The sequence below is a fragment of the Schistocerca nitens genome, chromosome 10 (assembly GCF_023898315.1).
Source record: "Schistocerca nitens isolate TAMUIC-IGC-003100 chromosome 10, iqSchNite1.1, whole genome shotgun sequence".
NCBI lineage: Eukaryota > Metazoa > Arthropoda > Insecta > Orthoptera > Acrididae > Schistocerca > Schistocerca nitens.
In genome coordinates this window covers 63,886,492-63,913,837 of record NC_064623.1, presented here as the reverse complement: position 1 = coordinate 63,913,837, position 27,346 = coordinate 63,886,492, and the positions used below count along the sequence as shown (strand labels likewise).

General features: G+C 47.0%; 1 protein-coding gene across 1 annotated transcript in view; it reads left to right on the top strand.

Annotated features, from left to right (window-relative positions):
* Positions 1-27,346, top strand: part of LOC126209871 (insulin receptor-related protein-like) — a 190,574-nt gene that overhangs the window by 45,927 nt on the left and 117,301 nt on the right. Inside the window, exons 4-6 of the mRNA XM_049938996.1 lie at positions 553-763; positions 10,636-10,812; positions 21,996-22,262. Coding sequence (XP_049794953.1) covers positions 553-763; positions 10,636-10,812; positions 21,996-22,262 — 655 coding nt within the window. The remainder of the gene's footprint in view (positions 1-552; positions 764-10,635; positions 10,813-21,995; positions 22,263-27,346) is intronic.

Genomic DNA, 27,346 nt, shown 5'->3' with positions numbered 1-27,346 from the left:
CATCGGGCCCCACTCGGCGTCCAGACGCAAACAACCCCAGCCGAGCCGAACTGTCTTCACGCCAAGGCAGTCACCTCTCACCTCCTCACACGCTTCCAGCTAAGCCCCGGCCAGCGATCACACACGGAAACAACCGCCTAACGCCAAAGCGCCATCTGAGTGAAAACTCAGCACTAGGATCGATACGGACTTGGAAAACAATCCGAGCACCGTAACACACGCGGTTGAAAGGATGAAGCCTTATTCCTACACCACTTCCAAAAATCGAAATTCCGATCCTTCAGACACCAACCACTGCACTCCAAATGGGGTCAACTCTTAACGACGAGGCATGTTACACAAATCACTCGGTCAACCCTCCTCATAAGGTCTCCTATACACCTGCAACTGGCACAGGAGAAGTCCGATGCGCTCACAACACACCTACGCCATCTGTGTACCACTATCCCACGACTCTATACAAAAGCGTATTTTGTCAAAACTATGAAGCACAGCCTTAAGCATGTATCGTATGATGATGAGGATGATGAAGACAGCCTGGTGTGGTCACAGGGAGCTGCGCTTCGAGTTCATCGGGCGGCGCTGCGTGTCTGAGGAGCAGTGCCGGCGCGAGCCGCTGCCTCCGGGCGGCAACAAGGTGCCGGGCATCACGTGGATCCCGTTCCAGGGCCGCTGCCGGCTGGAGTGCCCCGAGGACCACCAGATGGTGGGCGCGCCCAGCGGCTACGCCGTCTGCGTGCCCTGCCGCGGCCGCTGTCGCAAGGCGAGTAGCCCTTCTCTGTACACTGCCCGATCCTCCCACAGAGGAGCTGACCATCCTATCTGCCAATCTAGACACGCATCACTCCATTCGCGACAAACAGCTCTCGGACTCTGCCGCTCTTATGCTGACACGTCGCCCCAACGATTCACATGTCCACTAGCTAGCCCGACGAGATCGTACCATCTCCCCATACCCGACCACGAAATCTACATCTACATCTACATTCATACTCCGCAAGCCACCCAACGGTGTGTGGCGGAGGGCACTTTACGTGCCACTGTCATTACCTCCCTTTCCTGTTCCAGTCGCGTATGGTTCGCGGGAAGAACGACTGTCTGAAAGCCTCCGTGCGCGCTCTAATCTCTCTAATTTTACATTCGTGATCTCCTCGGGAGGTATAAGTAGGGGGAAGCAATATATTCGATACCTCATCCAGAAACGCACCCTCTCGAAACCTGGCGAGCAAGCTACACCGCGATGCAGAGCGCCTCTCTTGCAGAGTCTGCCACTTGAGTTTATTAAACATCTCCGTAACGCTATCACGGTTACCAAATAACCCTGTAACGAAACGCGCCGCTCTTCTTTGGATCTTCTCTATCTCCTCCGTCAACCGGATCTGGTACGGATCCCACACTGATGAGCAATACTCAAGTATAGGTCGAACGAGTGTTTTGTAAGCCACCTCCTTTGTTGATGGACTACATTTTCTAAGCACTCTCCCAATGAATCTCAACCTCGTACCCGCCTTGCCAACAATTAATTTTATATGATCATTCCACTTCAAATCGTTCCGTACGCATACTCCCAGATATTTTACAGAAGTAACTGCTACCAGTGTTTGTTCCGCTATCATATAATCATACAATAAAGGATCCTTCTTTCTATGTATTCGCAGTACATTACATTTGTCTATGTTAAGGGACAGTTGCCATTCCCTGTACCAAGTGCCTATCCGCTGCAGATCTTCCTGCATTTCGCTACAATTTTCTAATGCTGCAACTTCTCTGTATACTACAGCATCATCCGCGAAAAGCCACATGGAACTTCCGACACTATCTACTAGGTCATTTATATATATTGTGAAAAGCAATGGTCCCATAACACTCCCCTGTGGCACGCCAGAGGTTAGTTTAACGTCTGTAGACGTCTCTCCATTGATAACAACATGCTGTGTTCTGTTTGCTAAAAACTCTTCAATCCAGCCACACAGCTGGTCTGATATTCCGTAGGCTCTTACTTTGTGTATCAGGCGACAGTGCGGAACTGTATCGAACGCCTTCCGGAAGTCAAGAAAAATAGCATCTACCTGGGAACTTGTATCTAATATTTTCTGGGTCTCATGAACAAATAAAGCGAGTTGGGTCTCACACGATCGCTGTTTCCGGAATCCATAGTAGATTCTGGGTTTCCAAAAACGACATGATACGCGAGCAAAAAACATGTTCTAAAATTCTACAACAGATCGACGTCAGAGATATAGGTCTATAGTTTTGCGCATCTGCTCGACGACCCTTCTTGAAGACTGGAACTACCTGTGCTCTTTTCCAATCATTTGGAACCCTCCGTTCCTCTAGAGACTTGCGGTACACGGCTGTTAGAAGGGGGGCAAGTTCTTTCGCGTACTCTGTGTAGAATCGAATTGGTATCCCGTCAGGTCCAGTGGACTTTCCTCTGTTGAGTGATTCCAGTTGCTTTTCTATTCCTTGGACACTTATTTCGATGTCAGCCATTTTTTCGTTTGTGCGAGGATTTAGAGAAGGAACTGCAGTGCGGTCTTCCTCTGTGAAACAGCTTTGGACCTCCCCATCGCCGGCCGCGGTGGCCGAGCGGTTCTAGGCACTTCAGTCCGGAACCGCGCGACTGCTACGGTCTCAGGTTCGAATCCTGCCTCTGGCATGGATGTGTGTGATAGGTTAGTTAGGTTTAAGTAGTTCTAAGTTCTAGGGGACTGGTGACCTGAGATCTTAAGTTCCATAGTGCTCAGAGCCATTTGAAGCTCCCATCCAGCCTTACCAGACTACTCTTGCTCCTACGCCTCTCTGTGGGAGGCCAGCTCTTCTCCCTACTTTTCCTCCTTCCGTTCTCAAAATCTTGTTTCAGGCTGTGGACTTTAAACTAACGCTGCGAGCTTTTTTGAAACACCCCGTGATATCCCTTATTGGGTTTTGTGTGATTAACCGAAGCCGCCAAACAGTTAATTATCATGAATATACGACCATGTACATCTACATCTACATCTACATCCACACTCCGCAAGCCACCCGACGGTGTGTGGCGGAGGGTACCTAGAGTACCTCTATCGCTTCTCCCTTCTATTCCAGTCTCGTATTGTTCGTGGAAAGAAGGATTGTCGGTATGCCTCTGTGTAGGCTCTAATCTCTCTGATTTTATCCTCATGGTCTCTTCGCGAGATATACGTAGGAGGGAGCAATATACTGCTGGACTCTTCGGTGAAGCTATGTTCTCGAAACTTCAACAAAAGCCCGCACCGAGCTACTGAGTGTCTCTCCTGCAGAGTCTTCCACTGTAGTTTATCTATCATCTCCGTAACGCTTTCGCGATTACTAAATGATCCTGTAACGAAGCGCGCTACTCTCCGTTGGATCTTCTCTATCTCTTCTATCAACCCTATCTGGTACGGATCCCACACTGCTGAGCAGTATTCAAGCAGTGGGCGAACAAGTGTACTGTAACCTACTTCTCTTGTTTTCGGATTGCATTTCCTTAGGATTCTTCCAATGAATCTCAGTCTGGCATCTGCTTTACCGACGATCAACTTTATATGATCATTCCATTTTAAATCACTCCTAATGCCTACTCCCAGATAATTTATGGAATTAACTGCTTTGAGTTGCTGACCTGCTATATTGTAGCTAAATGATAAGGGATCTTTCTTTTTATGTATTCGCAGCACATTACACTTGTCTACATTGAGATTCAATTGCCATTCCCTGCACCATGCGTCAATTCGCTGCAGATCCTCCAGCATTTCAGTACAATTTTCCACTGTTACAACCTCTCGATATACCACAGCATCATCCGCAAAAAGCCTCAGTGATCTTCCGATGTCATCCACAAGGTCATTTATGTATATTGTGAACAGCAACGGTCCTACGACACTCCCCTGCGGCACATAATGGATGAAAGGCCCTCCGTTTTTCTGTTGTGGTTTCTGGGGTCTTTCAACAGAGTGCGGCTGTTCTGAGACGGAATAATTGATGATTTAAAGTTTTTCTGTTATTAAACACCACAAAGGTTGCGATGTATAAACTGCTATGTATTGTATGTTCTATTAAAACACAAATTCTGAGGCAGTTGCTACCTTCGCCTTACACGTTTGGCTACGGTTATATCTTTAATTGGTTGCTGGTTTTAAGTACTTCGTCACACGCAATGATTTTGGTTAACATTCACAATAATCCTCATTACAATCCTTGGTTGACGCGAAACACTTAATTCGTCACTTGGTACTTTTGGTCTTATATCACTCGCGAATCGGTACTGATGAGAGTCAGCCCCACGAGGATAAGGGGACGCGCTCATTTGTCACATCCCGGTGAATTTACAGTTTACTCCTCACTCGGCACATCCGCAGTTGACACCGTACTCAGATCGACCGCCATTCTTGCCCGCCTTCCCAGTACTGCTTTCACTCGACACTCATCTCACTGCCTCATGCAGCGCTCGACAATCGACTCCTGTCTGCTATCGACCTCGGTGCCGGATACTAATATCTGTGTTCGTGGGATCACGGATCCCTTATACGTTGTTACTGTTGTTGTTGTTGTTCAAAAATGGCTCAAATGGCTCTGAGCACTATGGGACTTAACTGCTGTGGTCATCAGTCCCCTAGAACTTAGAACTACTTAAACCTAACTAACCTATGAACATCACACACATCCATGCCCGAGGCAGGATTCGAACCTGCGACCGTAGCGGTCACGCGGTTCCAGACTGTAGCGCCTAGAACCGCAAGGCCGCTCCGGCAGGCTGTTGTTGTTGTGGTCTTCAGTGCGAAGACTGGTTTGATGGAACTCCACGCTACTCTATTTTGTGCAAGCCTCTTCATCTCCGAATAACTACTGCAACTTACATCCTTCTGAACCTGCTTACCGTATTCAACTCTTGGTTTCCCTCTACTATTTCTACTCCCCCCGCTTGTCTCCAGCGTTACACTGATGATGCCTTGATGTCTCTGAATGTGTCCTATCAATCGATCCATTCTTTTCATCTAGTTATACCACAAATTTCTTTGCTCCCCATTTCTGTTCGGTACCTATACTTCAGTTACATGATCTACCCATCCAATCTTCAGCACTCTTCTGTAGCACAAACATTCAAAAGCTTCCTTTCTCTCCTTGTCTTAACTGTTTACCCTCAACAATTCACTTCTATGCATGGCTACATTCCAGACAAATACCTCCAGAAAAAGAATTTCTAATGCTTTAATCTATATTCAGTGTTAACAAATTTCTCTTCTTCAGAAAAGCTTTTCTAGCCATTGTCAGTCTACATTTTATATCCTCTCTATTTTGGTCATCATCAGTTATCTTTCTGCCCAAATAGCAAAACTCATCTACTATCTTAGCATCGCCTTATTTATTTCGACAACATTCCATCGACCTTGCATTACTTTTGTTAATGTTCATCATATGTCCACCTTTCAAGACATAGTCTATTTCGATAAACTACTGTTCCAAGCCGTTTGCTGTCTCTGACAGAAATACACTCCTGGAAATTGAAATAAGAACACCGTGAATTCATTGTCCCAGGAAGGGGAAACTTTATTGACACATTCCTGGGGTCAGATACATCACATGATCACACTGACAGAACCACAGGCACATAGACACAGGCAACAGAGCATGCACAATGTCGGCACTAGTACAGTGTATATCCACCTTTCGCAGCAATGCAGGCTGCTATTCTCCCATGGAGACGATCGTAGAGATGCTGGATGTAGTCCTGTGGAACGGCTTGCCATGCCATTTCCACCTGGCGCCTCAGTTGGACCAGCGTTCGTGCTGGACGTGCAGACCGCGTGAGACGACGCTTCATCCAGTCCCAAACATGCTCAATGGGGGACAGATCCGGAGATCTTGCTGGCCAGGGTAGTTGACTTACACCTTCTAGAGCACGTTGGGTGGCACGGGATACATGCGGACGTGCATTGTCCTGTTGGAACAGCAAGTTCCCTTGCCGGTCTAGGAATGGTAGAACGATGGGTTCGATGACGGTTTGGATGTACCGTGCACTATTCAGTGTCCCCTCGACGATCACCAGTGGTGTACGGCCAGTGTAGGAGATCGCTCCCCACACCATGATGCCGGGTGTTGGCCCTGTGTGCCTCGGTCGTATGCAGTCCTGATTGTGGCGCTCACCTGCACGGCGCCAAACACGCATACGACCATCATTGGCACCAAGGTAGAAGCGACTCTCATCGCTGAAGACGACACGTCTCCATTCGTCCCTCCATTCACGCCTGTCGCGACACCACTGGAGGCGGGCTGCACGATGTTGGGGCGTGAGCGGAAGACGGCCTAACGGTGTGCGGGACCGTAGCCCAGCTTCATGGAGACGGTTGCGAATGGTCCTCGCCGATACCCCAGGAGCAACAGTGTCCCTAATTTGCTGGGAAGTGGCGGTGCGGTCCCCTACGGCACTGCGTAGGATCCTACGGTCTTGGCGTGCATTCGTGCGTCGCTGCGGTCCGGTCCCAGGTCGACGGGCACGTGCACCTTCCGCCGACCACTGGCGACAACATCGATGTACTGTGAAGACCTCACGCCCCACGTGTTGAGCAATTCGGCGGTACGTCCACCCGGCCTCCCGCATGCCCACTATACGCCCTCGCTCAAAGTCCGTCAACTGCACAAACGGTTCACGTCCACGCTGTCGCGGCATGCTACCAGTGTTAAAGACTGCGATGGAGCTCCGTATGCCACGGCAAACTGGCTGACAATGACGGCGGCGGTGCACAAATGCTGCGCAGCTAGCGCCATTCGACGGCCAACACCGCGGGTCCTGGTGTGTCCGCTGTGCCGTGCGTGTGATCATTGCTTGTACAGCCCTCTCGCAGTGTCCGGAGCAAGTATGGTGGGTCTGACACACCGGTGTCAATGTGTTCTTTTTTCCATTTCCAGGAGTGTACAATATCATCGGCAAACCCCGAAGTGCTAATATCTTCTCCCTGGACTTTAATTCCTAGTCGAAAATTTTCTTTTGCTTCCTGTAATGCTTGCTCAATGCTTTTAAACCACTTCCTTCCTTTCATGCCCGTCGACTCTTATATACGGAATCTGGTCTCTGTCCCACTGGTAAATAACCTTTCGCTCCCTATATTTTACGATTGCTGCTCCAGAATTTCAAAGAGCGTATTGCAGTCATCATTCTTAAAAGCTTTCTCTAATTCTAAAAATCCTACAAATAGTTTTGCCTTTCCTTAACCTATCTTCTAGCATAAGTCATAGGATCAGTATTTCCTCGCGTGATCCGACATTTCTCGTGAACCCAATTTAGTCTTCCCCGAGGTCAGCTTCTACCAGCTTTTCCATTCTCCTGTAAACAATTCGTGTTAGTATTTGGCAGTGGTAACTTATGTAACTGACAGTTTGTAACTCTCACACTTGCCAGCACCTGCTTTCTGTGGAATTGCAGTTATTAGATTCTTCTTGAAGTCTGAGGGTTTTTCCCTGCCTCGTACATCTTGCACACAAAATGAAGGAGTTTCGTTATGGCTGACTCTCCCTAGGCTAACAATAGTTCTGACGAAATGTCTTCTACTCCCAGGGACTTATTTGGACTGAGGTCTTTCAGTGCTCCGTCAAATTATTCTCGCAGTATCATGTCTCCTATCTCCTCTTCATGTACGTCTTCTTACATTTCTATAACATTGCCTTGAAATTCACCTCCCTTGTAAAGACGCTGTATATGCTCCTATCATCTTGCAGCTTTTCCTCTTTTACTTGAAACTGGTTTTGCCATGTGAGCTCTTCTCTTTTGTCTTTGTTAATAATAATGTGTAATTTGTTTGCGGCTGTAAATTTAAAAAACTTTTCAAAAACATTGGTCAAATTTTTTGTGAAATGATTGGTGTCAGATTAAGAAACAAAAAGGATTGAGGCTCCTTTGAATAATGCTTGAGATCATCCACAACAGTTGATGTAGAGATTAGGGACGCGCATTCTCTCTCCTCATATTTGAAGAATTCTCTATTGAAAAATATTGTAGACTGAAAAATTGTATGGACTTTCTTACGTTTTCGGGCACAGAAGACAGAAATATGTCTAGGCGACACAACAGTGGACTGCACGGTCTACATAGCACATTAAGCAATCATCCTCTAGAACTCTTTAAGGTTCCGAGATTCTAAGTTAAACATTAAACTTAAAATTCTCAGTCGGCACCTCATTTGTTGTACAGGATTTCAACTAATGTCAAAATGAATGTAAAAAGTTTCTGAAATTTATTTCAGTTCTCTCTTGTAGACAAATCAGTTCACAAAACGATTTACAATTTTCTTCAAAATTCTTCTTTATTTTCAAGTTTTTTTCGCAAAGCATGATCTTTTTGATACGTTACTTGCATAGCTAGAGACTTCTGTTCTCGAAATGTCCGGAATTTAGTTGTCGATTGACAGATTAATATCACACCAATGAAACTTTTCGTGCCTGAAACAGCCAGATCTCAATAAAATGAATTTATTGACTTCTCATTTGCGTTTTGTTCTCGAAACATCCTGGCCTCAGAATACCCTAACCTCAGTACTTTATAGGAATGAAACCATTTTGAGAGGTAAATATCGGTGGAATGTATCACTGTATGGGCAAAATTGCTACGCGTTGAAGAGATGATCATTTTGACACTTCAAAAAAATGGTTCAAATGGCTCTGAGCACTATGCGACTTAATTTCTGAGGTCATCAGTCGCCTAGAACTTAGAACAAATTAAACCTAACTAACCTAAAGACATCACACACATCCATGCCCGAGGCAGGATTCGAACCTGCGACCGTAGCGGTTTCTGGGCTCCAGACTGTAGCGCCTAGAACCGCACGGCGACTCCCGCCGGCTTGACACTTCATTTACATAGCTAGCAGTATCTGCTCGCGAATTAATTCAGTTTTCCCTAAAATCACTAATTAAGGTTTTCTTAATTACCCTCATTACTTTGAACGAATTAAATATGTTTTTGCGACAACTAGACCCCACACTGGTGAAGTTGATACCACATTTGCGCATTTGCCATTCTTCACTGGGAAAAAATTTCCCCTCAAATCAGTAATTAAATTTTTTAATTACCCTAATTACTCTGAAATAAAAAACTTTTTTTGCAGAACTGACCCACGGTGGTCAGTTAGATACCCATTTTCTCATCTCCCGCTCTTCGTTTAGCTACGAAGGTCGTGCAAAAATCCATTGTCTAATTTTTCCTCAACTAACTAATAGTTTTTTCTTATTTCTCATGTTTACTTTAAAGCAATGAAATATTTTTTTAAAAAATTACACTTCAGGTGCATCAGCTGGATATCATGTTTGTCCACTTCCCACTCTTCGTGTGGCTATGAAAATGTGGACAAAAATTTCCCTCAAATCACTAATAAATTTTCTGTTAGTTACCTTGATTACTTTTAAACAATTAGACTTCACGCTCGTTAGTCCGATGCCCTATTTGTCCATTTCCCACTGTTCATTGGCTATGAAAATTTGGACAAAAATCGATTGTATAATTTATAGCGAATCTTGCTTTTGCTCGACCCAAACATTCCATCAAACCAACCATTACTTTGTTAATGTTAAAAAATATATCGGCTCAACCACTTGTTTATAGTGTAAAACACTAAGACTGACGCGTTTCGAAAGTCAAGCTTCCATCATCAGAATAATAAAAAGTAAAAGAACCCGTTAAAACTCGCTCAAATGGAACATGCACCAGGCACAATAAAATTGATAATAAAATAAAAACATCGTGGCTGCTTCCCTTGTTGCAGCCGTGTCTTCCAAGGTGCATCTCCACAAAGTCGTCAAAATATAAAAAAACTCTAAAATGTTTTAATTTATTTATCAGTTTCATTGTGCCTGGTGCATGTTCCATTTTAGTGAGTTTTAACAGGTTCTTTTACTTTTTATTATTCTGATGATGGAAGCTTGACTTCCGAAACCCGTCAATATTAGTGTATTACACTATAAACAAGTTGTTGAGCCGATATATTTTTTAACATTGACATTCACAACCACGACCTCTCATCCAGTATGGATAAAATCAAAGTCATTACTTTCTTTTTTCAGAGTAGTCAATTTAGGATCACCGAGCGAGGTGACGCAATAGTGAGCACACTGGACTTACATTCGGGAGGTCGACGGTTCAAATCCGCATCTGGCCATCCAGATTTAGGTTGTCCGTGATTTCCGAAAATGAACTCAGGCAAATGTTGGATGGTTCCTTTAAAGGAAAAGGTACGACCGATGCCCTTCCCAATCCTTGACACAGTCCCAGCTCGTACTACGTCTGTAATGACCTCAGTGTCGAGGGGACGTTACACCCCCAGTCTTTCCTCCTTCCATCCTTCAGTTTGGGACCCTGTACCAACTGCATAATTTTGAGCCTGAAGGTCAAACAGCTTTATGGTTCAAATGGCTCTGAGCACTATGGGACAACATCTATGGTCATCAGTCCCCTAGAACTTAGAATTACTTAAACCTAACTAACCTAAGGACATCACACAACACCCAGCCATCACGAGGCAGAGCAAATCCCTGACCCCGCCGGGAATCGAACCCGGGAACCCGGGCGTGGGAAGCGAGAACGCTACCGCACGACCACGAGATGCGGGCAAACAAACAGCTTTATGACCCGCGCTGTATGCTCGGCAGGTGTGTGGGGACGGCCGCGAGAGCGTGGTGCGCACGCTGGCCGACATGGACAAGTTCCGGCAGTGCACGCACGTCGACGGCTCGCTCACCTTCATCCTGTCCGACGACGAGCACGACCTGTCCGAGGAGCTGCCCAGCCGCTTCGGCCTCATCCAGGAGATCAACGGACACCTCAAGGTAACGCCCGACGCCACCGCATCCCAGCTTCCGTCAAGAGTCATCGAAGAGATCGACAGTGGTCTCAAGGTGACATCCCAATCTTGTATGTACGCTTGTATGTTAACCGTGGACCTTGAAACGACGGAGAGGCTCCGTCCCCGCCGCAGCCGCAGTGGTCCACAAACCCACGACGACTACCGCAGTCCACTTCACCCCTCCACCGCCCCACACCGAACCCAGGGTTATTGTGCGTTTGGGCCCCCGGTGGACCCCCCAGGGAACGTCTCACACCATAGCCCCTATGTTTGCGTGGTAGAGTAATGGTGGTGTACGCGTACGTGGAGAACTTGTTTGCGCAGCAATCGCCGACATAGTGTAACTGAGGCGGAATAAGGGGAACCAGCCCGCATTCGCCGAGGCAGTTGGAGAACCGCCTAAAAGCCATCCACAGACTGGCCGGCTCACCGGACCTCGACACAGATCCGCCGGGCGGATTTGTGCCGGGGACCAGGCGCTCCTTCCCAATCCGGAAAGCCGGGGAGGGGGCGTCCTAATCTTACTTTCCTTTTTTTTTTCGTGTAGAGACTTTCCTTCAGCCCAATATTGAAGGACATCCAGTGTTTCATTCTTGTGAAGCCCTAGTTCATTAAGAGTACATCTTGTGGTGGAGCTAGGACACTGTGCTCGCTCCCGTTAGCTGAGTGGTCAGCACTGCACAATGCCACGCCAAGGGGCCAGGGTTCGATTCCCGGCTGGGGCAGGAGATTTTCTCCGCTCAGGGACTGGGTGTTGTGTTGTCCTCATCATTTCCTCCCCCATCTCCGACGCGCAAGTTGCCCAATGTGGCGTCGAATGCAATAAGTACTTGCCCTCGGCGGCCGAACACTCACGAAGGGTGGACCCCCGGCCCACAATGCCGTACGCTTATTTCCATTTGGGACACTGTACGAGATATTCCACGTCTTGAACTTGTAGCCGTCAGTGGTCTGCCAGAGACGATGGCATAATAACCAATGCGATTTGATTAAGGTGATTACTAGAGCGGACAAATTCTCCGCTCCCTAGAAGCCTGTCGGCTGCTCTCCCGTCGTGGCTGACACCGAACTTCTTTCAGGGGTTTAGTTGATGGTTAATTGAAATCATGAGCGGAACAACAGAGGAAGCTACAGACCAGAGAAGAGCCGGCTGTTATGATAAAATCATAGTACAGTCTAATCCCAGTGCCACACAAAAGGGAAGTGAAGTAGCCTGATTTACAAGTGTGACGGTACACTTATTAAAAAAAAAATCTGTTCCTCTCTCATCTTATTCCTTGTCCGGAATACTACACACAAAACATTTAATCGATAGTAGAACCTGGAATTAGCTTGGTCCAGCTGCTGAAGTACACTACTGGCCATTAAAATTGCTACACAAAGAAGAAATGCAGATGATAAACAGGTATTCATTGGACAAATATATTATACTAGAACTGACATGTGATTACATTTTCACGCAATTTGGGTGCATAGATACTGAGAAATCAGTACCCTGAACAACCACCTCTGGCCGCAATAACGGCCTTGATACGCCTGGGCATTGAGTCAAACAGCGCTTGGAACGCGTGTACAGGTACAGCTGCCCATGCAGCTTCAACACGATACCACAGTTCATCAAGAGTAGTGACTGGCGTATTGTGACGAGCCAGTTGCTCGGCCACCATTGACCAGACGTTTTCAATTGGTGAGGGATCTGGAGAATGTGTTGGCCAGGGCAGCAGTCCAACATTTTCTGTATCCAGAAAGGCCCGTACAGGACCTGCAGCATGCGGTCGTGCGTTATCTTGCTGAAATGTAGGGTTTCGCAGGGGTCGAATGAATAGAGCCACGGGTCGTAATACATCTGAAATGTAACGTCCACTGTTCAAAGTGCCGTCAATGCGAACAAGAGGTGACCTGAATGTGTAACCAATGGCACTCCATACCATCACGCCGGGTGATACGCCAGTATGGCGATGACGAATACACGCTTCCAATGTGTGTTCACCGTGATGTCAGCAAACACGGATGCGACCATCGTGATGCTGTAAACAGAACCTGGATTCATCCGAAAAAAATGATGTTTTACCGTTCGTGCACCCAGGTTCGTCGTTGAGCACACCATCGCAGGCGCTCCTGTCTGTGATGCAGCGTCAAGGGTAACCGCAGCCACGGTCTCCGAGCTGATAGTCCATGCTGCTGCAAACGTCGTCGAACTGTACGTGCAGATGATTGTTGTCTTGCAAACGTCCCCATCTGTTGACTCAGGGATCGAGACGTGGCTGCACGATCCGTTCAGCCACGCGGATACCTGTCATCTCGACCGCTAGTTATACGAGGCCGTTGGGATCCAGCACGGCGCTCCGTATTACCCTCCTGATCCCACCGATTCCATATTCTGCTAACAGTCATTGGATCTCGACCAACGCGAGCAGCAATGTCGCGATATGATAAACCGCAATCGCGATAAGCTACAATCCGACCTTTATCAAAGTCGGAAACGTGATGGTACGCATTTCTCCTCCCTACACGAGGCATCACAACAACGTTTCTCCAGGCAACGCCGGCCAACTGCTGTTTGTGTATGAGAAATCGGTTTGAAACTTTCCACATGTCAGTACGTTCTAGGTGTCGCCACATGCACCGCCCTTGTGTGAATGCTCTGAAAAGCAAATCATTTGCATATCACAGCATCTTCCTGTCGGTTAAATTTGGCGTCTGTAGCACGTCATCTTCGTGGTGTAGCAATTTTAATGACCAGTAGTGTATGTGAGAATCCGAAGAGAGAAATCAGGAAGAACGTTGACTACAGGCAAGGTAGGTAAGGCGTGCTCGGGCAGGGCACGATCTTAAACAGGCCCCAGTCTACAGCGTGCCGAACGATATCCAGCATAACCGCGGACGCCACTGAACGTGGCAGCCGAGGAAACTTACTCTCTAGTGGACCGACAATGGCGGAAACTGGTGTACTAAACTTGATCACCGACGCCAAGATGGCGGTTGACCACTAACTGACGAGCGTTGTAGCTGTTCACTTCCGTTTCACTCAGTCCACTTGTAACAACTGCCTTTCCTTGCCGCCTCTCGCGAGGAGTCCTCGGCAACGTAAGCTTCCGCCCACGAGAAGAGGCGCGTAAAGCCAACCTAAACGGCGAGGCAGTTGCCATTAGCACCCCTGTGTAGTGGTCAGAGCCGCTCGGCTCAGAGGTCGGTGTTCTTACTGTGGCAGGAATTCTGCGGAAACGACGGTCCCTCGTGTTTCCTTCCGCGCCGAGTAGCCGTACCCCGAATTTGAAGCTAATGGCCATCATTTTGATTTGCAGCTCCTTGTATTGGCCGTGTTTGCAGTTAAAATTGTTGGATGTGAGGTCCGCCAGTTATGCAAAACACCGTGTTTCTCAGTACCCGAACATGTTTCGGCACCACTGTGCCATCATCAGTGGGTTTTCGTTTTCGTTTATTCTGCAATGTGAACATTTTTGTTAAATGATTATAAAATTATGTGCATTTTTAGTTCAAACAACATATCTTTTTTTTGTAAATACCTTTACATTTGGTGTGCATGAATTTTCTCGATCACTTGTGTCTTAATTACAGCACAATTACAGTAATTAACTCACAAGTGATCCAGAAAATTCATGCATACCAAATTTAAAGGTATTTACAACAAGAAAAGATATGTTGTTTGAACTAAAAATGCACATAATTTTATAATCGTTTAACAAAAATGTTCACATTGCAGAATAAATAAAAACGAAAACCCACTGATGATGGCACAGTGGTGCCGAAACATGTTTGGGTACTGAGAAACACGGTGTTTTGCATAACTGGCGGACCTCACTTCCAACAATTTGAAGCTAATGCCTGGCTATTCTCTGCCGATATTCGCGACATTGCGGTATCATTTTGGATCTTGAAAATTATCCACCTCCACGAAAGCCTAGTCCGCTGGTTAGGCAAGCCGACGACGATCTCAAATCTTTGGGGGAAATTAATTTGAGATGCTATAATTAAAGATTAATTATAACGATTTTTGAGATAATTCTTCAATAAGTTCGAGTGACATATCAAATTGAATGTAATTTTACGAACAACCCGAATGTTAAGTCAAAATTATTAACTTAATTTAATGTGTGCGCTCTACCTTTCTCCCTGAGCGAGACCAGATGGACTGGTGACAAGCCTTGTGGTCAGTCCACGAAATGTCTGCGCTCAACAAACTTAACTATACGAGCACTTGCCCCCTTCGTCTTTGAGGCCTCATTTAATTAGATTTGTCCCGACTGGCGCTGCACCCTTTCTAATGCGATGCAGAGTTCTCCAAATCTTCAAATGGTTCAAATGGCTCTGAGCACTATGGGACTTAACATGTGAGGTCATCAGTGCCCTAGAACTTAGAAGTACTTAAACCCGACTAACCTAAGGACATCACACACATCCATGCCCGATGGAGGATTCGAAGCTGCGATAGTAGCGGTCGCGCGGTTCCAGACTGAAGCGCCTAGAATCGCTCTGCCACCCCGGCCGGCTCCAAATCTTCCAGCTGGATGTATTGCCCGTGGGCATCTCTCCTGAGGCATGGCAGTACTTCAGGGGATTATTTAGCTCGGTACTAAGGAATCTGTTGCACGATTTATGTCTCTTTAAATTCGTCTGTGTGCTCATGTTCAATTCTCCACGTTCAAGACCTCACAATCTGGCTGGTTTACGTAGCTAACCAAGTGGTGTGAATTTCATGCATTCTGTAGTCGCATCTGTCATTTAGGCATGTATTGACGTTTTTGGCATGGCAGTGTATGGACACGTGGACTCGTCCCTGCGATGAAGGGGATAAGTCAGAGATGCAGACAGAGGAATGCGACGCTGAGACTGTCAGGCACATTCTGCTCCACCTCAGTAGAGGCACTGTGTGTGGTGTTGGGTGTCTTTCCAGTCGACATAGCCATCAAATGTCGAGCCGATATCCTACTGGCTGAAGAAGGGACGACACAGTGAATTCAGGGAAGTTACAGGATAAAATACCGCGCGGAAATTAAACGCCTAATGGGTGGACGTCTGGCAACGAGAGTGGAACAAAAGCGACAACGGGTCGTACGTAAGCTTTGCAGCATTTTCGCGAACATCAGGGAGCGTTTGCGAATGAAACATGCCGATCCGAGCCGCGGCGTGGTTCTCTCGGTAACTGGGCACGGCCTTCATCCATCACATTTGCTGTGCGTTTCGCCTGTTGACAGCAGCGAGTACCGGTATGTGGAATATGGATCTCCGGGACATTTATCTCTGTAATCTATCCAATTTACTGGCTGTTGATTACGCTGAAGAGCCAAAGAAACTGGTACACCTGCCTAATATCGTGTAGGACCCCGCGACGACGCAGAAGTGGCACAACAAGACGTGATATGGACGCAGCTAGTATCTGATGTAGTGCTGGAGAGAACTGACACCATGAATCATGCATGGCTGTACATAAATCCGTAGGGCTACCAGCAGATGGAGATCTCTTCTGAACAGCAGGCTGCAAGGCACCCTAGATATGCTCAATAATGTTCATGTCTGGGGAGTTGGGTGGCTAACGGAAATGTTTAAGCTCGGAAGAGTGTTCCTCGAGCCACTCTGTAGCAATTCTGGACGTGTGGGGTGTCGCATTGTCCTGCTGGATGTGGGGTGTTGCATTGTCTTTCTGGATTTTCCCAAGGCCATCGGAAAGCACAATGGACATGAATGGACGCATGTGATCAGACTGGATGCTTACGTTCGTGTCACCTGTCAGAGTCGTATCTGCATGTATCAGGGCTCCCATATCACTCCCAACTGCACACGCCACACACCATTACAGAGCCTAGCTTGAACAGTCCCCTGCTGACATGCAGGGTCTATGGATTCATGAGGTTGTCTCCATACCCGTACACGTCCATTCGGTAGATACAATTTGGAACGAGACTCGTCCGATCAACAGTCTAATGTCGATGTTGACGGTCCCAGACGAGGCGTAAATCTTTGCGTCGCGCAGTCATCAAGGGTACACGAGTGGGCCTTCAGCTCCGAAAGCCTATATCGATGCTGTTGTGTTGAATGGTTCGCACGCTGACACTTGTTGATGGCCCAGCATTGAAATCTGCAGCAATTTGCGGAATGGCTGCATTTCTGTCAAGCTGAATAGTGCAGTCGTCTTTGGTCCCATTCTTGCATGATCTTTTCCTGGCCGCAGCAATGTCGGAGATTTGATGTTTTACTGGATTCCTTATATGCACGGTACACTTGTGAAACGGTCATACAGGAAAATCCACAATTTATCGCTACCAAGGAGATGATGTGTCCATCGCTCGTGCGCCGACTGTAACACCACCTTCAAACTCACTTAAATCTTGATAACCTGCATTGTAGCTGCAATAATCGATCTAACAACTGCGCCAGACACTTGTCGTCTTATACAGGCTTTGCCGACCGCAGCGCCGTATTCTGTTTGTTTACATATGTCTGTATTTGAATACGCATGCCTATACCAGTTTCTTTGGCGCTTCGGTGTATAATTTCAAGCAGTAAACACAGTTTTGTCTTAAACAAGAAAGGACAAAAGACTTCCACGCACTCCCACCTCTACGTGGTTCCCCATGAGCAACAGTGCCCGCGGCCTCAGCCCCGTAGTAATATTTCGTTGCGCGGTGCGTGCAGTGGGTACCGGCTGCGTGGAGCACTACGGCCCGCACAAACCTGTTTAAATGCAGTCTTCGAAAGAGAGGGAATGTGCGGATCTGGAGCGTATGACTCACGATTCACTATTCGCTGTTTTCCTGTAGATATTGTTCCTAGTGGCAACCTTTTAGCTCGTCTTCTCACGCTTGATCTGCCCAGCATGGCACCTAGGTACGTTGGTTTGCCTGTGTGTTCCAGGCTGCGTTACCATTCCAGGCGGCGTTTAGCGTTGTGTTTGCTTGTTTCGAGAGAGGGTGGAAAGCGCTAACTTGTGTCTTCAATGAGTTTGACTTGAGGAAGTTCTCTTCATAATATTCAGACATGAGGTGTAACACGTTTTTTCTTCGTTTCACTCCTACTTCCTCGAACCTCTTTACTTGTGTGATAACAACCAGATCATCGGCTTTCAAGGAATTGGTAGTATGCTCTGGTGTTGGCTGATGAGCAGTCGTCACAAGGTAGTGTTTTATACAATACCTACACCAACCATCCATCCAGACGCATCCTGGTGATCAACGGTAGCGTCAAAGTAACACTCTACACTACCGACATCCAAATTTCTATTCACACTTATCTAAGAGACCAGTGTTCACCTCAAGGCAAAGCACTACCTATCCAAGCTTCCACTGTGCAGGGGCTGCACACGTGTGTGACTACAGCTCAGACCTTAGCGTTTCTCAAAAGACAACGACCCAACTTGGAGTCTCAGCGCTGGACGTCACTGACATCAGATACATCCATCGTATTCAGTTATATCATTATGGTCCCCTGTGGAGGTTGGGTGTATAACTGAAATTATTAAAGAAATTTCTATTTGGACTTTATTATCATCAGGAGACTATTGATGATATTGTAAGTAGGCTGTTTCTGTTTTCTTATTGGCAACGTTACGTAGCGCTCTGTACGAAAATCACTGGCTGTGCTGTGTGCAGTCTGTGGCTAGTTTGCATTGTTGTCTGCCATTGTAGTGTTGGGCAGCGGCAGCTGGATGTGAACAGCGCGTAGCGTTGCGCAGTTGGAGGTGAGCCGCCAGCAGTGGTCGATGTGGGGACAGAGATGGCGGAGTTTTGAAATTTGTCATGAACTGCTATATATATTATGACTATTGAGGTAAATACTGTACATTGTTTGTTCTCTATTAAAATCTTTCATTTGCTAACTATGCCTGTCAGTAGTTAGTGCCTTCAGTAGTTTGAATCTTTTATTTAGCTGCCAGTAGTGGCGCTCGCTGTATTGCAGTAGTTCGAGTAACCAAGATTTTTGTGAGGTAAGTGATTTGTGAAAGGTATAGTTTAATGTTAGTCAGGGCCATTCTTTTGTAGGGATTATTGAAAGTCAGATTGCGTTGCGCTAAAAATATTGTGTGTCAGTTTAAGGACAGTCGTGTATAATTGTTAAAAAAGGGGACGTTTCAATATCTTCTCATTTCAGGACCCCCTATCACGAAATGGTGCTACCATCTTTGAAAGGTTGTATCATCCTACCGGAGGCACCCTGTAGAAGATGTCTGCCTAAAATAGCTTCTTCACTGATGAACTAGCCACCACCAAACGATTCCTTAGTCACGCTCGTTCTTACCCTCGCAAGATGCTTCTCATCTGCAGCGACTGCCTGAGAAATCTTCAGGCTATAGACCAGTGTCACCCTGTCACACATTAGTCATTACTATCCAGGATCATTTTTCTGTCCTGGACCGCTTTGTTTGGACTGCTGGACATGTTGTGATCTCAGGGAATGAAAATGCCGACCGCTTGTCATAGTTGGCCACCAGAATGCCGATTTTGGCAACGGGGATCCCAGAACTAGACTCTTTGGTCGACTGTACGCCATCAATACTTGGAGTTCCGGAACTCGCAATGGTCTGCTCTGGACTCACCAAACAAACTGAGGGCAATAAAGCACTCCAAGACCACGTGCAGTCTTCCCTTCGCGCTTCTCTCAGGGAATGCACTGTCCTTTGTTGGCTACGCATTGGCCACACTTAGCTGACCCAAGCCCACATTCTCCGACGTGAGACCCGCCCTATTGCTGATGTGGTGCCTGCCTGACGGTGACCCACATCCTACCAGACTCCCCAAATTTGGCTGCTTTGCGGCGATCTCTTAACATTCCTGGCAAATTACCTGTGGTACTAGCAGAAGACGTCAAAGTGACTGACCTGTTGTTACGTTTGACCCACGAAGGTGGTTTCTACCCGCCTGCTCTGACCCAGGGGACCATCGGTGGCCCTCGCTTGGTGATCTGGCTGGGCCCCTACCACTCCTATCTCTTTATTACCCTTATTTTATGTTTTCCGTTTTTAATGTTTTATTTTCCCTAAAATTTTATCATCCTGTGAGTGCTGACCCTGAGGTGGTGCTGGTGGGATGCAGAGGGTGCGTATGCCAGCGTGTACCACACTCTAGGGATCTTCAACTGCGTTCTGGCAGAGCAGCTCACCCACCTTACCCCTCTCACTCCTATTTCTCCTTGATTTAATCTCTATCTTATTGTATCTTACTTGCAATTGGGCTTTCCAGGATTTGCCTTTTGTATCCTTCTTCTGAGAATTGTTACACAAACAACCTGTTTCTGGCAAGTGTTCATGCCATCGTCTAATGCTCTGTGCTATAGGAGGATCCACACCATACCCAGTACGAAAATTACGCCGAACAGTTATTACTGGCCCACAGTGCGCAGAACGTAGCACAAAAAACGCTTTCTGTTGTCTCGACGCCATTTTTACGAGAACTGAAGTGGGCACACGCTGCTGCTTATACCTAGCGGGTACATTATACATTTCTTTCAAGAGGTCTACTTTTTTCTGAGGTTATTTCTGAAATCAGTGAAGGTATTGTAAACCTATATTGCGACTCCAAGAAAATGCGTATTTTTGGTACCAAATAGTTTTTGTTGTATTGAAATAAAATATCAACAGTGGGTTTAATGAAATACATATATCATTTGTCTTGCTTTCTCCATCTAACAACATTTCATTACAAACGATGTTGATTTTAGTACTTAATGTTTTTGCTCACAAATGGGATGAATACAGAAGTCTTCACACGTTTTTGTCATCTTGCACTGTCTGATCAAAAGTATCCGGAGACCTGGCTCAAAATGACTTACAAGTTCGTGGCGCCCCCCATCGCTAATGCTGCAATTCAATACGGTGTAGGCCCACCCTTAGCCTTCATGACAGCTTCCATTCTGGCAGTCATACGTTCAATCAAGTGCTGGAAGGTTTCTTGGGGAATGGCAGCCCATTCTTCACGGAATGCTGCACTGAGGAGAGGTGTCGATGTCGATGAGTGAGGCCTGACACGAAGTCGGCGTTCCAAAACATCAGAAAGATGTTCTGTAGGATTTAGGTCAGGACTCTGTGCATTCCAGTCCGTTACAGGGATGTTATTGTCGTGTAACCACTGCGCCACAGGCCGTGCATTATGAACAGCAACTCGATCCTGTTGAAAGATGCAGACGCCATCCCCGAATTGCTCTTCAACAGTGGAAAGCAAAATGCTGCTTAAGACATCAATGTAGACCTGTGCTGTGGTAGTGCCACGCGAAACAACAAGGGGTGTAAGACCCCTCCATGAAAAACAGGACCACACCATAACACCACCGCCTCCGAATTCTACTGGTGGCACTACACATGATGTGGCACATGATGTGGCAGGCACATGATGTTCACCGGGAATTCGCATTACCCACACCCTGCCATCGGATCGCCAGATTTTGTACCATCATTCGTCACTCCACACAATGTTTTTCCACTGTTCAGTCATCCAGTGTTTACCCTCCTTAAACCAAGCGAGGCGTCGTTTGGCATTTACCGGCGTGATGTGTGGCTTATGAGCAGCCGCTCGACCATGAAATCCAAGTTTTCTCATCTTCCGCCTAACTGTCATAGTACTTGCAGTGGATCCTGATGCAGTTTGGAATTCCTGTGTGATGGTCTGGATAGATGTCTGCCTATTACACATTACGTCACTCTTCAACTGTCGATGGTCTCTGTCAGTCAACAGACGAGATCGGCCTGTATGCATTTGCGCTGTACGTGGCCCTCCAAGTTTCCACTTCACATCGGGAACAGTGGACCTAGGGATGTTTATGAGTGTGGAAATCTCGCTTTCAGACGTATGATACAAGTGACACCGGATCACCTGACCACGTTCGAAGTCAGTGAGTTCCGCGGAGCGCCCCATTCTGCTCTCTTACGGTGTATAATGACTATTGAGGTCGCTGATATGCAGTACCTGGCAGTGGGTGGTAGCACAATGCACCTAAAATGCTAAAACTAGTCTGGAAATCAGGGAAATAGCAGGGAATTTCACTTGGGGAGACTTGTGGCAACGCTGTTTTTGATACATCCTGTATATTATATAAAAATTATTCCATTACTTAAAATTAGAAGGTCAGTACTGCGGAAAGTTCTTTAGTTAGCCACTGTGCTGTCGTGCTACGTGTCGACCCGCAGGCAGTGTGGGAGCGGTCTGTGGCTGTGCGCAGGTGACGCGCTCGTTCGGGCTGCGGTCGCTGGACTTCCTGCGCAGCCTACGGGTGATCCACGGCGGTGACTCTGCGGACAAGCCGGCGCTGGTGGTGATGAGCAACGACAACCTGCAGGCGCTGTGGGACTGGGACCGCAGGGGGCCCGACCCAGAGTTCAGCATCCGCCGCGGCGGCCTGCTCTTCCACGACAACCCGCGGCTCTGCCTCGCCGAGATAGAGCGGCTGCGAGACGTCGCCCAGATGGACGACTTCACCGTCCACGACGTGAGTACCCGCTTGCAGTGCGCCGCGTTGTGGTGTAGCACGTGCGTGACAAAATGTTTATTAACATGAGTAAAACGTTCTCGGTTTTCCAGCCGCGTCAATTCGAATATCATGCTCGAACTTTCGACGGCGATCTCCGCCATCGTCGTCAGGAGTTCACTGACTACCGGGGCTGTTTTTTTTTCCTTTATTGTATTTCGATTCCCCCCGAAGGGGGCGGGCTGGCAGCAGCTTATTACGCTGCCCTGCAGCCTACAGACTTTTTAAAACGTAAGGAGAAGTTAAGAAACAATAAAAGCAGGCGATAAAACGGGGACTTAAATTGTAAAACGGCGGAAAATTGTGGAAAGTTAAAACATAAAGCAAAGGGTTGGCAAAGCGAATAAAATACACAGGATGCAGACAGGTAACATAGTAGACAGGCAATTAAAAAACATGGCGACAGCCTGGTTTCCGTACGCAAGAGATATAAAATTACACCCAGCGACAGTATGATGGCCGTTCGCAACACTTCGGAAAACACACACAACACTGAACACTCGCTGTAAACACTGCACTAAAATGTCGGCACAAAGAGGACACACCATAGAAGAGGGAAGATTGGGGGGGGGGGGGGGGTGGACCTGGACAGATGAAGGGGAAAACCAGGAGGGAGGAGAGGAAAAACGAAAGGGGGGGAACAAAAGGAGGGAGAGGACTCATAAGGGGGGGGGGGGGGCAGGGCAGACACGAGAGGGAATGGGAAAAGGCAGAGGAGGGAAATGCAAAAGGACTTGGGGGAGAAAAGGGTGGCAGAGAGAGGGTAGGTGGGGAAAAAAGAGGATGAAAGGGGGGAGAGGGAGCCAAGAAAAGGATGGAAGAAAGGAGGGGGACGTGAGGATCAGAGTTGATAGGAGGGATACATGGAGGGAGAGAGGGCATCATCCGAGAGCCGGGAGGGGAAGTTGATGGAAGCCACCACGGGAAAGGAGATGAAGGGTGTAGAGATGGAGGGTAGGGAGGACACAACAGTGAAGGCGTGGCAGGGGGCGGGGATGGGAGAGGAGAGGAGCAACCAGGGGGTGAGGGGGATCAAGGCGGCGGGAGGTGTAGAGTGTGCGGATATGTTCGAGGAACAGGAGCAGATGGGGGAAAGGAATGAGGTCATAGAGGATCCGCGTGGGGGACGGGAGGCGTATACGGAAGGCGAGGCGGAGTGCATGACGCTCAAGGATCTGGAGGGACTTATAGAATTTGGGGGGGGGGGGGGGGGTTGGAGCGGGGCTGTTACGGTCTCTCGCTTATGTAGGCATGATGACATCATCAGCAGCCAATCAGATCGATCCAATGTGGCGCGCGCGCGTAAGTCGAGCCGGGCAGCTGGCGGAGCTGTCGCCCGTGGCGCCACCGGTGACGTCAGGTGGCGCCAGGGGCAGGCGCCACGTTTGAAACCGCCGCTCCCGCGTCGCGCATCTGTCTCTGCTGTCTTTCGATGTCCAACGCCCGCCCCCATGCCCTGCTGAGTGTGTACCCCTGGTCTCTGTTGAAACTGTTGTTGTTTAAGCGAATCTCGGCCCCTTCCTTTATAACGGAGCCCCAATATGTAGATGCATGAGCCAACACTTTTGTATTTTCGAACTGTATTTTATGTCCGTTTTCTAGGCAATGCTCCGGTATGGCCGACTTGTCAAGCTCCCTTTGTTTTATATGGCGCTTGTTTTCAGTACAACTCTCCGCAACCGTGCGAATTGCCTGTCCAATGTACATGCTGCCACATTCACAGGGTACACCATACACACAGGACACTCGGAGAACAATGTCGTCCTTAACAGGGCGCAACGTGTATCTTGGGGTCTGGCCGGAACACTGCATCAGACGTCCTAACTTACTGCTAGTTGCTCCACAGTATGCCAGGAGTACAGTCAACATTTAGAAAAAAATATATTTTCATAACCCCAGTCATTTATTTTATATCAAACAGTCCTCTATATTTTCATGTATACACGACTGGTTGCACCCTGCACATCCTCTAAATTCGATGTTGCTGATAGCCTTATACTTAGGGCTATTTGGAAAGTAAGTTCAGATTGATCGCGAAATGGAAATCACTGTGATAATCAGAAATTACGAGGGTCACTCCAAAAGAAATGCACACTATTTTTGTAAAAACACAGTTTTCATTCTGCATGTGTGAAAGTTTTACAGTGTGTAGATACATCCTTCCCGCTTGTTATCAAACTTAGTTCAGCCTGTTCCCGTGATTGGCGCCGTCACAGCATGTCTTCAAGATGGCTGCTACACTTGACGTTCGTCAGAATCAACGTGCTGTCATAGAATTCCTGTGTTGTGAAAACGAGACAGTGGGAAACATCCACAAGAGGTTGAAAAAGGTGTATGAAGATGCTGCTGTCGATCGCAGTGCAGTTAGTCGGTGGGCAAGCAGGTTACGTGATGAAAGTGGGCACGGCAATATTGAAGATTGTCCTCGCAGCGGTAGGCCTCGTACTGCACACACTCCAGACAATGTGCAGAGAGTTAACGAATTGGTGACCGCAGACAGACGCATCACAGTGAACGAATTGTCATGCTACGTTGGGATAGGGGAAGGAAGTGTTTGCAGGATACTGAATGTGTTGGCCTTAAAAAAGGTTTGTGCCAGGTGGGTTCCCAGGATGTTGACAGTGGCTCACAAAGAAACAAGAAAAACGGTATGCAGTGAACTTTTGGAACAGTACGAGAATGGTGGAGATGACTTTCTTGCAAGAATTGTGACAGGTGATGAAACATGGCTGCATCACTTTTCACCATAGACGAAGAGGCAGTCAATAGAGTGGCATCATGCAAATTCACCCAAGAAAAAAAAATCAAAACCACACATTATGCTGGAAAAGTTATGGCTACTGTGTTTTTCGATTCCGAAGGAGTCTTGCTTGTGGACATCATGCCAAGTGGAACAACCATAAATTCTGATGCATATGTGACGACACTGAAGAAACTTCAAGTTCGACTGAGTCGTGTTTGACCACATCAGCAAAAGCAGGATCTTTTGCTGTTGCACGACAATGCACGTCCACATGTCAGTCAAAAAACCATGGAAGCGATCACAAAACTCGGATGGACAACACTGAAACACTCGCATTACAGTCCTGACCTGGCTCCATGTGGCTATCATCTCTTTGGAAACTGAAAGACACTCTTCGTGGAACAAGGTTTGAAGATGAATACTGCCTTGTGCACGATGCCGAACAGTGGCTGCAACAGGTTCGTCCAGAATTTTACCATGCGGGTATACAGGGGCTGGTTCCAAGATGGCGTTAGGCAGTTGAGAAGGATGGAAATTACGTGGAGAAATGAAAATATTGTTCCTAAAGGATGTATCTACACACTGTAAAACTTTCAAACATGTAGAATAAAACATGGATTAAAAAAAATAGTGTGCATTTCTTTTGGAGTGACCCTCGTATTTTATGTACAACAGATAGCTACAGCTTCCAGTCACTGCTCTGCATAGTCACCACTCCGACTTAGACATTTGTCGTAGCGTTGTACCAACTTTCCAATACCCTCGTCATAGAAGGCAGCCGCCTGTGCTTCCCGCCAATTCTCTGCGCTCATGTATAGCTCGTTGTGTGGGCGAAAATGTTGTCTCCATAGCCAGTAGTTAAGGTGAGCAGAGATGCAACACAGAGGGAGGCAATTACGGGCTGTAGTGCAGGTGATCAAACACTTCCCACCGAAAACGCTGCAGGGGCATTTTGTATCCGCTGAAGATTGAAACCGAGAATTGTCACGAAGTACGAAACGTATGACAGTTCTGTAATGTGGGCTGCACATAACATCAGGCCAAATCTCTCACCAGGACCTCATGCTTGACGGGAGACACTATTTTCTACGCATCTTTATTTGCATACCATGCGCTCTGAACTGAAAAGAGCGAAGTGAGGCAACCGACAGGCATACTAGAGACACTGTCGAACACATCTGTGCAAATCTTTATTAGATTTTCGCAGTAGTTTCCATTTCTGACCGATCAGAACCTACTTTCCGAATATCCCTCGTATACAGTGTTATTCGTGAGAAATGTCACATAATTTGTGAGGTGATGTCCGATTTTAGATCCTTATGAACTGCAGCAGATTGAAGACTACACACATCCATGAATGGATATGAAGACAAGTGTGAATTATTACTTACCAAAACACTGTGTAGGGACTCTGGTGTAGAGAATAATGGTGGGGCAGATGACTGATCGACCCTAAAAGAGGTGTGGTGGTTCTCCAAGAGATGGAAGCACTTTTATGTCGCACTGAGGCCTTCCTAAGAGACATTCTCCACTCATTCCAAACCAATAATGTAAATCTAGACCAGATGTAGCTTAAATTCAAAGAAATAGTATCGGCAGCAATTGAGAGATTCATACCAAATAAATTAACAAACGACGGAGCTGAAACTCCTTCATACACAAAACGGGTTAGAACTCTGTTGCAGAAACAACGAAACAAACATGCCAAATTTAAACAGATGCAAAATCCCCAAGATTGGCAATCTTTTACAGAAGCTCGAAATTTAGGGCGGATTTCGATGCGAGATGCCTATAACAGTTTCCACAACGAAACTTTGTCTCGAAACCTGGCAGAAAATCCGAAGAGATTCTGGTCGTATGTGAAGTAAGTTAGCGGCAAGAAACAATTAATGCCTTCTCTGCGCGATAGCAATGGAGATAGTATCGAAGACAGTGCTGCCAAAGCAGAGTTACTAAACACAGCCTTCCGAAATGCCTTCGCAAAAGAAGACGAAGTAAATACTCCAGAATTCGAATCGAGAACAGCTGCCAACAAGAGTAACGTAGAAGTAAATATCCTCGGAGTAGTGAAGTAACTTAAGTCACTTAATAAAAGCAAGTCTTCAGGTCCAGGGCGTATACCCAATTAGGTTCATTTCGGAGTATGCTGATGCATTAGCTCCATACTTAACAATCATATACAACCGTTCGCTCGACGAAAGACCCGTACCCAAAGACTGGAAAGTTGCACAGGTCACACCAATATTCAAGAAAGGTAGTAGGAGTAATACACTAAATTACAGGCCCATATCGTTAACGTCGA